Genomic DNA, 14,281 nt, shown 5'->3' with positions numbered 1-14,281 from the left:
TGATCCGCCTGCCTCGGCCTCCCCAAAGTGTTGGGATTACAGGCATGCGCCACTGCACCTGGCCTATAGTTCTGATTTTATACAGGAGGAAACTGCAGTTCTGATTTTATACAGGAGGAAACTGAGGCTCAGAAAGTTTAAGTCCCTTGTCAAGGGTCACACAGACAGAAAATAACAGGACCCAAACTGGGACTCTGTTAGACTCAAACAGCCCAGGCCCAGGCAGACAGGAATGTCTGATTCTTGCAAAATGTCCTACTTGATGGAGGGGTGCTTCCAGTCTGCAGTGATTCTGCACTCCAGGGGACATCTGGTCATGTCTAGAGTCTACTGCTGTGACACTGGGGGGCTGGGGTGGGGGGTGCTGCTGGCATCTGGTGGGTGGAGGCGAGGGAAGCTGCCACACACCCTACAGAGCACAGGGAAGCCCCACCACCGTTATGCGACCCCAAACGTCTATGGTGCCCTTGTTTACAGAGAGCACCGTAAACTGAAGAGCGTTTCCCGTGCTGGAGAAGCCGTGCTTGTGGGCAGTGAGGTCCGTGTGAGCCAGGCTCCCGGGGACAGGACCAGTGTGTGGGGGATGCCCATGGTCTCAGGAGCAGGCAGCCCTGTCTCCCAGCCCCTCATGTGACTAGGGAGGCTGGTAGGAAAGGCCTGTGGACTGAGGGAAGGCTAGTAAGGGAGCTGTCTCTTTCAGGCCCTGGCTGGACTCCCGTCAAATGCCTCCCCAGCAAAGCCGTCACGCCATGGAGTACAGGACTGCCTGATCTCCAGCTCTGAAACCGTTAAGAATACAGACCTCACTGGAGTGACTGCGCATGAAGACGGGGTGCTTTTTGGGGAGATGCAATTGTTCTGGAATTAGACAGCAGTGGTGGTTGCACAATGTTGTCAACGTGCTAAAAACCACTGAACGACATGACCAACGACCCATGACCAATGACCAAGGATCAACGCAGGCTCTGGCCATGGAGGGCAGGCTCCTGCGGGGGCAACGGTAGGCTCATGTGGGCTCGGGCCTTGACATTCAAAGTTGATAAACAATATTTTACACACACACACACACACACACGCGCGTGCGCGCGTGGTCTCGTGGGGCCAGTGTGGTTAGAGAAGTTGCTGTCGGCCGGGCGCGGTGGCTCACGCTTGTAATCCCAGCACTTTGGGAGGCCGAGGCGGGCGGATCACGAGGTCAGGAGATCGAGACCACAGTGAAACCCCGTCTCTACTAAAAATACAAAAAAATTGGCCGGGCGTGGTGGCGGGCGCCTGTAGTCCCAGCTACTCGGAGAGGCTGAGGCAGGAGAACGGCGTGAACCCGGGAGGCAGAGCTTGCAGTGAGCCGAGATTGCGCCACTGCACTCCAGCCTGGGTGACAGAGCGAGACTCCGTCTCAAAAAAAAAAAAAAAAAAAAAAAGAGAAGTTGCTGTGTAGGTGGTAATGCCTGGTTCGATCAGAATTTAACAGGAAATACCCCCAGCAAGGGTGGATGGCTGGGCGGGCCTCACGGTGCCCATCTTCATTGCTAAATGCCAATAGAGGGCTTTGCTTTTTGGGAAACGTCTGCAGAAGCAAATGTCTTTTTGGCTCTTCCCCAAGTGAAGCAGTGAAGAGGGTGTGTGGGGCTTCCCACAGTTGGCTCCTCAGGACACGGGGGGAGGGACGACGCCTGGATCCTGACGGGCTGCTCACCCCTCACTCGGCACCAGCCTGGGCTCTTTCCCCAATACCTGCTTTGCCAGTGGCCTCAGTGTCACCGGCAGGTATGAGCTTTGCCACCTCTGTGGCAGCACCTCAGGGTCACTTAGGAAACCGCCCAGCACCAGCGGCTACAGCCAGGACCCCGGGGTAAGGGGCAAGTAAGTGGCCCGAGATGGGCCACAGGGCATGCTGCATGGACCTCACTGAGGTAAGATTCCATCAGAAGACAAAAGGGACATGTTCGCCCCCCCCCGCCCCACCAGCTGCAGGGGCTGCTGAGCTCACCACCCCCCGGGCCTGGCTCCCCACCTCTGCAGCTGGGGGGCTTCTTTTTTTTTGAGATGGGGTTTCGCTCTGTTGCCCAGGCTGGAGTGCAGTGGTGCGATCTCGGCTCACTGCAACCTCTGCCTTCCGGGTTCAAGCGATTGTCCTGCCTCAGCCTCCCGAGAAGCTGGGATTACAGGTGCGTGCCATCACGTCCAGCTAATTTTTGTATTTTTAGTCGAATCAGGGTTTTGCCATGTTGGCCAGGCTGGTCTTGAACTCCTGACCTCAAGTGATCTGCTCACTTTGGCCTCCCAAAGCCAAAAGATTACAGACGTGAGACACCACACCCGGCCTGCAGCTGCTGTGGCTTCTGCCACTGCTAAGCTGCGCCCTCCACCTCCCCACTGCACCTGTGGACCCTGACTTCCTTCCAACCCACCCTCTATGCTTCCACTGGCAGAGCAGAGCTACTTTCTGTTGCTTGCAACCCAGGACTTAAGGCACCCCCCGAGGAAGGGTCAGCCGTGCAGTGGGGGAGCTGGGCCTGCAGGCAACACAGCCTGGCTGTGAAACTCTAGGGATGGCGGGCAATGGAGGGAACCTGCAGTCAGGTGGACGCCCCAACAAGACTGGGGCCATCACAGCTCCTCGTGAAGCCCCTTCCCTCTGCCTCCAAGCCCTGGGTAGACACTGCCTGTGCTGTTAACATGAACATAAACCAATCAACCTGAGCTGCCAACATTCACACGGGCAGATGCATCTGATGCCTGCCAGAAGGAGGCCAGAACCTGAGTTTTCTTGGCCAGAACGGAAACAGGCTGAGTGTCCAGACACAGTGGGAGTGGAAGCCAGGGTGAGCTGGTTCCTGGGCCGGAAAGACCCAGGGAGTCCTCGGATGCCTAAGGCCAGGACTCCAAGGAAGGAATCTGCCTGTCCACAAGGCATGAGGAAGACTAGGAGAACAGGGGCCTTTTCCTGGCCTGCAAGTTCAAAGGTTTCTGTCTGGGCTACACGTAGCAGCAGGGCCTCCAGTATTATCAACCCCACTGGTGGGAACTCCCTGGACCCCAGGAGTCCCTGCAGCCGCAGCTTTTTCCTGCCCAGCAGTTCTCACCATTAGGGGTCAGCATTGGACAAGGAGACCTAGGAGAGGCCCAGGGATCCTGCCCTGGCCTGCCCTGGGGGCCTGGTCCTCAGTAAACCATGCTGCCGTGGTTTTACCACGTCCAGGGCCTGGTGCCAAGTGCTTCTCCTGCTTTATTTCTTGGAAATCCTCACAAGAACACTACAAAGCACGGTCGACTCTTGCACAACGTGGGTTTGAACTGCGTGGGTGCATGGGTCCGATTATCGGCGGATTTTCTTCCAGCTCTGTCACCCCTGAGACAGCAAAGCCAATCCTTCCTTTCCTTTCTCCTCCTCAGCCACTCAGCGTGAAGACAATGAGGATGAAGACCTTGATGATGATGCTCTTCTTCCACTTAATGAATAGCAAATATATTTTCTCTTCCTTATGATTCTCTTTTTGTTTTGAGACGGAGTCTTGCTCTGTTGCCCAGGCTGGAGTGCAGCGGCTTGATCTTGGCTCACTGCAACCTCCGCCTCCCAGGTTCAAACGATTCTCCTGTCTCAGCCTCCTGAGTAACTGGGATTACAGGCACCCACGGCCACATCTGGCTAATTTTTGTATTTTTAGTAGAGACAAGGTTTCACCATGTTAGCCAGGCTGGTCTCGAACTCCTGACCTCAGGTGATCCACCCTCCTCGGTCTCCCAAAGTGCTGCGATTACAGGCATGAGCCACCACGTCCAGCCTGATTCTCTTAATAACATTTTCTTTGCTCTAGCTTACTTTATTCAAAGAATACTGATATGGTTGGCTCTGGGTCCCCAGCCAAATCTCATCTCGAATTGTAATCCCCACATGTCAAGGGAAGGACCAGGTGGAGGGAAGTGGATCATAGGGCTGGTTTCCCCCATGCTGTTCTCGTGATAGTGATAGAATTCTAACGAGATCTGATGGTTCATAAGCGTGCGGTAGTTCCTCCTGCATTCATTCTCCCTCCTGCCATCTTGTAAAGAAGGTGCCTTGTTTCTCCTTTGCCTTCCGCCATGATTATGAGTTTCTGAGGCATCCCCAGCCATTCAGAACTGAGTCAATTAATTTCCTTTATAATTTACCCAGTTCTTCCTTTATAAATTACCCAGTCTCAGCTCTTTCTTTATAGCAGTGTAGGAATGAACTAATACAAATACAGTACACGACACAGTTAACACACAAAAGATGTGCTCGCTGACTGTTCTTAGTAAGGCTTCTGGTCAACAGTGGGCTACTAGAAGTTACGTTGTAGGGGAGTCAAAAGTTATACATGGATTTAGCTGCACAGGGGATCAGCACCCCTAAGCCCTGCGTTGTTTAAGGGTCAACTACATATGCCATTATCTGTTTTGAATTGATGCATATGGAGTCCAGAGAGGTAAAGGCTCCTGCCCAAAGTCACACAGTTGGGAAGCACCTGGGGCTGGATTCGAACCCAGATCACATGGCTGTAACCACACCGTTAGCTGGCATCAGCATTCTGCAGGACGACAAATCCTCTAAGACCTACGTCCTCCCCCTGCCCCTACTCTAGCCACAAGCTCCGTGGATCTGCCCAGCCACCCTGTGGGGAAGGTAGGGTGGGATTAAGACTCTACTCCCAGCCCAGTAACAAGTAAAAGGCACTGAAGCCCAGAACAGTTGAGTGGGCAACCCAAGGTCACACAGGAGCAGGCAGAACAGACCTCCAGGGCTCTCTCTCCCGACCCGGACCCTCTGTCCCCACACGCAAAGGGTACGCATCTCCCGGGAAAACAAAGTGTCTGGAAGTATTTTGAGGGTTTGGTTTGGGTTAGGAAAAAATTATTTGTTTCCTTAATGACCCAAGTAAGACATTTTTGCTGCAGAGACATTTGAAAAGAGGCCAATAAACAAACAAATATAAAAGTCGCTACCACTCTGAGAGAATGAATGTTAATATTTCCATGTATTTCCTCCCAAATATTTTCCTAAGCAAATATGTATATTTTAAACAAAAAAAATTTTTTTCCTTTTTTTTTTTTTTTTTTTTGAGACAGCGTCTCACTGTCGCCCAGGCTGGGGTGCAGTGGCTCACTGCAGCCTCACCTCCAGGGCTCAGGCAATCCTTTTGCCTCAGCCACTGGTCTAGTTGGGACTACAGGCATGTACCAGGCCTGGGTAATTTTTTTTGAATTTTTTGGTAGAGATGGGGTTTTGCCATGTTGCCCAGGCTGGTCTCAAGCTGCTGGGCTCAAAAACAATCTGCCCGCCCTGGCCTCCTAAACTGCTGGGATTACAGGCATGAGCCACTGCACCTGGCCTTTTTTTTCCTAACAGTAGGCTGGGGTGTGTGGAAGAGTGAGTGGTTTCCCAGTGTCTCCACACTCCCTGGGCCCAAGGCAGGTGGATAAAAGGCTGGCCCAGTCTCTGGGGGCGTGGTCTTGGAGGGAAACTTACGACGCATTGCAGAAAGCCCCCTCCCGCGGCGGGCCCTGCCCCTCTGCTTGTGTTCTGCTCTGCCCCACCCACCCCACCCTAGGTCTCTGATGTGAGTCGATGCCAGACGTCCTGGCTCCCAGCGCGGCACTGCTAGTGGATGCCAGGCCCACCTGGGTGGGGAGGGTTCTCACCATGGCCAGCTCGGCCTCCAGCTCCTTCATCCGGTTGTCCTTGAGGTCCAGCTGGGAGCGCAGGGCCGTGGCGTGGTCTGTGGCCTCCTTGGCCTGGCGCCGCAGCTCCCACTTCTCACGCTCCAGCAGGTCCTTCTCCTTGGCCAGCGCTTTGACCGCGTCCTCACTCTCCTGTGGGTGGGAGAGGGAGACAGCACCGTGGGTGTTACAGCCAGGCTCCTCCCGGCCCAGGGACACCTAGAGGGGGCCTAACCCCTAGATGGAAAAAAAAGTGGGGAGGCCCCATGACATGTGGCCAGGAGCTCTGGCTCTGATGGGAAAGCTGTGGGCACGAACTCCAGCTCTGCCACAAACTAGCTGGAAGACTGCAACAGAGACGAACCCAGTAGACGCTCATTAAATCCTTTTTTTGCTGCATGAATGAGTAAGTTGGCAAATGACTGCTTTGGGGAAGTCATTCTACCTCATCAAGTCTGGGTTCCCCTTATGTAAAATGGGGCAGGGGTCAATCCTACTTGTTTCAAAGCATTCTAAAGATTGAATGACTTCACGTGCGGGAAATACTTAACACAGTCTGACAGAAGTTAGGGTGCAATAGTTGTTCTGGGGCTTTGTTCTGTTTGGTAAATTGTGTTCATCACAGGGAAATAGGGTCAACAGTAAGGAGACACCAACGACCCCAATTGTCTGGACTGCCACAAGGTCCGGCCACCACCCCACAGGGTCACAGCCTGTGAGAGAAACAGCTGTTGTGTCCTGAATGCGGCACAGTCCTCAGCCACTTGCCCCAGGCCCCTCCCCAGGCTGGCCCTCCTGCATGAGCTGTTTTCTGTGATTGTCCAGGGAAGGGCCAGGCCCTGGCTGTGCCAGTCCCCAGAGCAGAGCCAGCAGGGAAGGAACAGACAGCTGAATCGGGGCTGGGACCTCTGTTGGCAAGAGCAAAGTTTCAGAACAACAGGCGTCCTTTTGAAAAGGACAGTCCCAGTGGGGAGCCCTACCCATCCACCCAGCCACCATCTTCCCATTCACCAAATCGAAAGCAAATCCAAGGTCTCCGTGTGGCCTGGGACCGTGGAGAGAGGCCATCATCCTGCCTTGTCTGCCAAACCTGTTTCTGAAGGCCTCACTTCCAGATGGTGAGAGACAGGGAGGCTGAGGGAGAACTTGGCCTTTTCTCTGTGGCTGTCAGAGCTGTAGCTATGGCCTTGGTTCTGGAGACAGAGGGAGCACCTGGGCCAAATCCTGGCTTTGCAATGACTGCTGTGAGTCATCCTGCCTCAGTTTCCCCATCTGTAACCAGGGGATAACACCACATATACTTTGGGGAGTTTGTGTGGGTCTGTATGAGGGAATCCACCTGGAGAGCTCTGCACAGGACTGGGCTCCCAGCAGGCACCTGCTCTCCTCACTCAGATCACTCCTCAATTGTCTCCTCCTCTGAGAAGCCTTCCCTGACCACCCATGTAAGAAAGAAGCCCCAGGCCCTCTCTAACCTGTTTTCTTTATTCGAAGCTGATACTGGTCTGTTATTCAACCAATATTTGTGGATATTTGTCTGGTATAAACCAGACAAAAATCCCTGCACTCGTGGAGCTTATAGTGAAAAATTCTGCTACAGTGTAGAGCTGACCACTGGGGTAAGGGTTGTCCCTGAGAACCCGCCGGTGTACAAGAGGCTGCTTATAAAATGTCCTTGAATTAGGAGGAAGCCCCACTAGGACCCTCAGGATCATTTTTGTCTCATTGCAGTCACTGGTTCACACTACCATTCATGAACAGACCAAGGGCTCTAGGCCGGGTGGGAAGGCCCTGTAGGTGCTTTCAAGTTTTGGACTCCCACCTCCTTGGGGTCATATTCTGCGGCAGCAGGAGAGCTGGGCTCAGCAGCAACTGTCACAGAACTTTCTGTACAGTGCTAAGGCTTTTAGGTGCATTATTTAAACCTCACAACCACCCCTGAGGCAGGGACTATGATTATCCCTATTTCACAGGTGAGCAAACTGAGGCCCAGAGAGGTAAAACAACTTAGCCCAGAGACAGTGTGGTAGAGGCCTCAATCCCTGCTGGTACCTGCGGCAGGAAAGGAACTGAAAGGAGACCCCCGAGAGGTCTGGAACTGGAAGGGGGTTGGGGGTGGTGGGAATTTCTGAGGGTGGGATTTGGCCAGACCTCGTGGGGCCTTGGATGACAGGCCTGGGAGCTGAGGTTCTTTGGGGCTGCCAGCACTTGGGGATCACATGGACATAAGAGGGGAGGGTGGCCGGGCGCAGTGGCTCACGCCTGTAGTCCCAGCACTTTGGGAGGCCGAGGTGGATGGATCACCTGAGGTCGAGAGTTCGAGACCAGCCTGACCAACATGGAGAAGCCCTGCCTCTACTAAAAATACAAAGTTAGCTAGGCATGGTGGCACATGCCTGTAATCCCAGCTACTCGGGAGGCTGAGGCAGGAGAATCGCTTGAACCTGGGAGGCGGAGGTTGCAGTGAGCCGAGATCCCGCCATTGCACTCCAGCCTGGGCAGCAAGAGCAAAACTCCATCTCAAAAAAAAAAAGTAAATAAAAACATAAATAAAACGTGGGGAGTGGAATACAGAGGGGAGAGGAAGGGGGCTGCAGGGGCATGAAGGTCTGGCTAGGGGCTGGGTGCAGTGGCTCATACCTGTAATCCCAGCACTTTGGGAGGTGGAGGAGGGCAGATCACTTGAGGTCAGGAGCTCGAGACCAGCCTGGCCAACATGGTGAAACCCCATCTCTACTAAAAAAATAAAAATAAAAAACTCGCCAGGTGTGGTGGCATGCACTTGTAATCCCAGCTACTCCAGAGGCCAAGGCATGAGAATCGCTTGAACTCAGGAGGCAGAGGTTGCAGTGAGTGGAGATCATGCCACTGCACTCCAGCCTGGGCAACAGAGCGAAACTCCATCTCAAAAAAAACCAAAAACCAAAAACCAAAAAACAAAAAAAGTCTGGCTGGGGAGGTGACGGTGGTGAGATGAAAGTGGCCTGTTTCTCTTCCATCTGCAGTCATGTGACAGGGAAAGTGCATTTGGCACAGCTTTCAGAGATGTTGCAATTTTGCCACGTTCTGTTTTTTGTTTGTTTTTGTTTCCTTTTTAAAAAATTTTTTTGAGACGGAGTCTTGTTCTGTCACCCAAGATGGAGTGTAGTGGGGCAATCTCGGCTCACTGCAACCTCTGCATCCCGGGTTTAAGCAATTCTGCCTCAGCCTCCGGAGTAGCTGGGACTACAGGTGCACACCGCCACATCTGGATAATTTTTGTATTTTTAGTAGAGGCAGGTTTTCGTCATGTTGGCCAGGCTGGTGTTGGACTCCTGACCTCAGGTAATCTGTCTGACTCAGCCTCCCTAAGTGCTAGGATTACAGGCGTGAGCCACCATGCCCGGCCATCGGCCACATTCTGGACAGGCCAAGACCCCTCCTTTCTCAGCAACCTTGTTCCTGTGCCATCCCCCCACTCCCAGTAGCTCAGGGCCTGGGGTCCTTCCTGCTGCCTGCTCCAGTGAAGTCCTACAGGAGTCTGCTGGAGAAGTTGGGTGGGCCATGGCAGACTGAGCAGGCACAGCTGTGTGGGCTAGGGAACCTGTGCTCTCCATGGGAATTTTATTGCCAAATTTGAGATGGATGTAACACTTTGAGATGAATATATTACTACTCTAATCTGTTAACTATACATTCCATGGATCCAAACATCACTATGTACCCCATGAAAATGTATCATTTTTGCCCAAACAATTTTAAAAAACAAATTTGATATATCATGAAAAGACACAGAGAAGCATTGGTATGAAACGCTAGGTTGGCCACTGAAATAGCCAGCACTCTACCCATGGTTCATGGGGACAGCTGTGACCTCCTCTCTGTGGTTGGCCTTGGGTTGTAGAAAACGGCAAACAGTGGGAATCATTCCTTTGTTCCTCTGAACACGTACTGAGTGGTGTGGGGAGGATGGCCCAGGCCAGGCCCAGTCCTATGAGCTCTGGGGCTGGGGCTCTGGGACTAGACCTCCTGGGTTTGCATCCTGCCTCTACCCCTTTCCATAATCGTGTGGCCCTGGGCCTGAGACTTTACCTAAGTCTCAGTTTTCACCTGTTAAATGGGGGGAATAGGGACAATCACTCCTCGAAGGATTGCTATTAAAGTAGCAAATGTGAAGAGATGAGGGCAGTGCCTGTGCACAGTAGGTGCACAATAAACATCTGCTACTGGTAATATCACATTCATGCCTGTATACAGTAGGTGCACAATAAACGTCTGCTATTGGTAATACCATGTTCATGCCTGTATACAGTAGGTGCACAATAAACATCTGCTATTGGTAATATCATATTCATGCCTGTATACAGTAGGTGCACAACAAACGTTTGGTATTGGTAATACCATTTTCATGCCTGTATACAGTAGGTGCACAATAAACATTGGCTATAGGTAATACTATGTTCATGCCAGCTCCTGCTGAGGTGGCCTCTGAAGGCAGCCATCACCACAGTCCTTGCCAGGACGATTACCTGGTAACAGCGCCATCTTTTGGATCCTCTTGGACTCTGCTCAGCACCCTCTTGCTTTTTTTTTTCTTTCTTTCTTTTCTTTTCTTGAGATATGGTCTCATTCTATTTATTGCCCAGGCTGGAGTGCAGTGGCACAATCTGGGCTCACTGCCGCCTCAACCTCCCTGGCTCAAGCAATCCTCCTGCTTCAGCCTCCCAAGCAGCTGAGACCACAGGCGTGTGCCACTCTGCCCCGCTAATTTTTAAAATTTTTTGTAGAGATGGAGGTCTCACTCTGTTGTCCAGGCTGGTCTTGAACTCCTGGGCTCAAGCGATCCTCCCACCTTGGCTTCTCAGAGTGCTGGGATTACAGGTGTGAGCCACTGTAACTGGCTGCTTTTTCTAAATCCTGATCTGTCCTCCTTCAGGGCATGCGTTCTCAGGGAGCTCTTTCTTCTAGCTCCTGATTCCTGGGTCCTCTGAGACCCTCCGTCCCTCCCAGAAGGACTTGTCTGGGTTCCTTTCTGCACAGGTCTGGCCTCTCCACCCCATTCCCAGAAAGCAGATCTACGACTGGGGTCTGTGTGGGACCAGCCACAGCTCCACTCCTGCCCACCCGGGGCCTTTCTTTCCTTCCCCAGGTTTGCCATTGAGACCAACACCAGAGAGTGGCAGGTGAGGGGCCGGCAGAGGGGCTTTGAAATCCACTGTGGAATTTTCATGATCAAACGGCTGACTCCGAATCCCCGAAAGCAATAACAATGATAATGATAATGATAATAATAATGGTAGCAGGCATATGCCCCTACCCCCCCTTGCTTTCCATGCCCTGGGAACGTCAGGGCTGACAGCGCTGGGCTGTGAGTAGTTGCAATCTTCATCCTGCTTTACAGATGTGAAGGCTGAGACCGGGGAGAGTCAGCTGTTTGCCCGAGCCACCCCCATAGCGAGTGCAGAGGTGAGATGCTAACCTATCTGTCTGCTCTTAAGCCCTGCGCGACCCTGGTCCCAGGAGGAGGAAGCTGGTGGCTCAGGGGACAAGTAGAAGGTCAGTTTGGAGCCTGTCTTCTGCCCCAGGGCCAGCACGTCACTGAAGGCTGTGGGCTGGTTCTCTGGCCCCACTGTGTCCCATCCCCAATAAAAAAGAGGTAACCAGGTTTCCCTGCTGCTGGGCATGGGGCTGGTCAGGCAGAGGCTCTCCCTGCCTTGCCCACTGAAAAAATACCAAGCTCCTTGGGCTGAGGATGGAGAAACGAGAGAGGTGGACACAGAAGGGGAGGCAGGGAGCAGAGGCGACCAGAAGATGCTGTGCTGAGTGCCAGGGGGTGATGGGGTTGGGGGAAGAGGCGCACTGCATAGGGGGAAGGCACGTAGGCTCTGGACCCAGGTCCCATAAGTCCCTGCCCTGCCATCACCAGCTGCATGACTGTGGGTGAGTTATCTCCCCTCTCTGTGTCTGTTGGCTCATCTGTGAAATGGGAGGATAACCATATGCCCCACAGTGTCCGTGTGGGTGTTAAATGAATGGACACACACCAGGCTCTGAGAACTCTGCCTGCAAGCTCTTGAAATACATGCTGTAACTCCCACAGCACGCGCCTGTGAGCACACATGTGTACCTGCATCATCAGACAGGAGAGTGGGGTCCCCTACCCTTCCCTCTGCATGGAGGTCACTCTGAGCCCCTAGCCTCTTTCCCCCTTGCTGGTGGCCAAAGGTGATGCTGCTGAGACAGCCTCACCCTAAGGAGCAGACCCCAGGCCCACGAGCTGCTCCCCATGCCAGAGTCTGAGAAAGCAGCCTCTGTGGGCTCCCCTGCCTCCCTCTGCCTCGCTTCTGGGTCGTCCCCTTCCTGCCAAACGATCTGCCTGTGATAGGCACGGGGAGGCTCAGTTCATCTAATATGAAGGGGAGCCAGGCCAAGGAGGCAGGGGAGGGGGAGCTGGGTGGGCAGGGCAGGGGGAGCTGGGCAGGCAGGGCAGGGGAGGGCTGGGCCGAGCAGGCAGGGCAGAGGGGGTGGGGGGACTGGTAGGCAGGGTAGGGGGAGCCGGGCCCTCCTTTCGAGTCGGCCACTGAGGGCAGCTAGAAGTCCCAGATCCCTGTCGGGCTGTGGTGGCCTGACCCAGAGAACTCTCGAGGCTCCTTTCATCATAGAAAGGAAGTGACGTGGGTGCCCGGGAGGTGACAGTAAGGAATCACTGGTGAAGACCAAAGTGAGTGGGGGGGACAAAGCATCTAGATTCAAATCCAGTCTGGAACACTCTGGTCTCTTAACTCCGGCTCAGAGGCAGCATCTGGGAAGGACTCATTCACCTGGCCTGCTGCTTCCCACTGTTCAAAAAAGCAGCCTCGAGCTGAACACCCTGTGACAAGGGCTGTGACCAAGGTGCCTACGCAGGGCAGAAAACAGAGGCCGGAAGTGCATTCAGCTCGAGGCTGGAGTGCAGCGGTGCGATCTTGGCTCACTGCAACCTCCACCTTCTGGGTTCCAGTGATTCCGTGCCTCAGCCTCCTGAGTAGCTGGGACTATAGGTGTGCACCACAACGACTGGCTAATTTTTGTATTTTTAGTAGAGATGGGCTTTTGGCCAGGCTGGTCTCGAATTCTTGTCCTCAAGCATTCCACCCACCTGGGTCTCCCAAAGTGCTGGGATTACAGGCGTGAGCCACTGTGCCTGGCAGGGGACTGACTCCTTTTTAAGTTTTGGTGTCCTCTTTGGCATGTCATACCACAGATACCAGAGAGATACATGGTGAAACAAATTCCTCAGTTATCTGACCCATAAACTCCTATTCACCCCACAGAGCCCAATGCATATGCCACTTCCTCTGTGAAGCCTTCCAAGACTCCCTCCCTATAGGCAGAACTTCCTGCTGTCTCACTAAGGCTCCCCAGCTCTCTCTTCACACTTTTATTATGGCGTTAGTAAATGTTAGCTATGCGTCTTATTGATGATGCTACTATGTGCCAGGCACCAGGCTGAGTGCTCGGCATTCATCATCTCATAGAGTCCTCATTGCAGCTTTGAAAGGTCCACCACAATCACCATTCTGCAGAGAGGAAACTGAGGCTCTGAGAGGTCAAGCGAGATCCGCGAGGGTACACACACGAGGAGCAGGGATCTGAACCCCCTGGACTCCTGAGTCCACGCTGTCCTGTTTGCCCAGGAGACATGGAGATCCCTCTCCGGGGGCTGTGCCGGTTTTATCTCGGTGCCTAGGCCTGGCTGGACACATCAAAGACCTCCCTATCTGTGTTTGGGGATTCAAGAGGCAGACCCTGTGAAGGTGGCCAGCCAGCAGGGGAGGTGGGAGCTGGTGTGTCGGGAGGGAAGGGGAGGGCAGGGCTGGTGTGTCGGGAGGGGAGGGGAGGGCAGGGCTGGTGTGTCGGGAGGGGAGGGGAAGGGAGGGGAGGGCAGGGCTGGTGTGTCGGGAGGGGAGGGGAGGGCAGGGTGGCGGCTGACCTTGCGGTGCTGCTCGTAGTTGCGGATGAAGTCTCGGAGCTGCTCCTCGCGGCTCTCCAGTGTGGCATACAGCTGCTGCATCTGGCTCACCAGGTCTGTCTTCTCGCCCTTTAAGCGCTTCCGGTCAGCTTTCATGGCTGGGGATAAAGGAGAGAGTTAGTTCCCAAGACCCCAGCTGTCCCCTCCAGATGCCTGAGTGCTGAGAAGTGGCATCACCGCTGTCGCCTTTGTAACAGGTGAGAAAACAGGGCTCGGAAAGACGAAGTGTCCCTCCCATGTGCCCCTGCCACTTGGTGGCCTTCCCAGGATTCCAAGCCAGGCTCACCTATGTCGAGAGCCCCGATTCTCACCTCTCAGCTGTGTCGATCTGACCAGGGAGCAAGTCCTTGTTGAAACTGCTTTCCCAGCCCTAAGCTGGCTGAGTGTTCAATGACGAAGAACTGAGGCCTGGTGGGCTCCAGGGGCCCATGGCTCAGGAAGGAGACAGGTCCTCAGTTCCCTGTCAAAAGGAACCCCAGGGCCACCCTGAGCCCGCTGGAACCACTCAGTCCAGCCCAACAGCCCCTCCTGCCTCATTTCTTCCGTGGGGAGAAGGATTACGTTAAAAACATGCACTAAGACATACACCAAAAGTGTAGAGCAACAAAAGAA

At 53.8% G+C, this 14,281-nt stretch overlaps 1 protein-coding gene across 5 annotated transcripts in view; it reads right to left on the bottom strand.

Annotated features, from left to right (window-relative positions):
* KAZN (kazrin, periplakin interacting protein) overlaps positions 1-14,281 on the bottom strand; it is a 1,219,269-nt gene that overhangs the window by 65,063 nt on the left and 1,139,925 nt on the right. For all 5 annotated transcript variants that reach the window (XM_032758995.2, XM_032758997.2, XM_032758993.2 and 2 more), the window contains 2 exons: positions 13,631-13,767; positions 5,662-5,832 (listed from right to left, as the gene is read on the bottom strand). In XM_032758995.2, coding sequence (XP_032614886.2) covers positions 5,662-5,832; positions 13,631-13,767 — 308 coding nt within the window. The remainder of the gene's footprint in view (positions 1-5,661; positions 5,833-13,630; positions 13,768-14,281) is intronic.

This window comes from Hylobates moloch, unplaced genomic scaffold, assembly GCF_009828535.3.
Source record: "Hylobates moloch isolate HMO894 unplaced genomic scaffold, HMol_V3 SCAFFOLD_9, whole genome shotgun sequence".
NCBI classification, from domain to species: domain Eukaryota; kingdom Metazoa; phylum Chordata; class Mammalia; order Primates; family Hylobatidae; genus Hylobates; species Hylobates moloch.
This window is presented reverse-complemented; position numbering and strand designations above follow the sequence as displayed.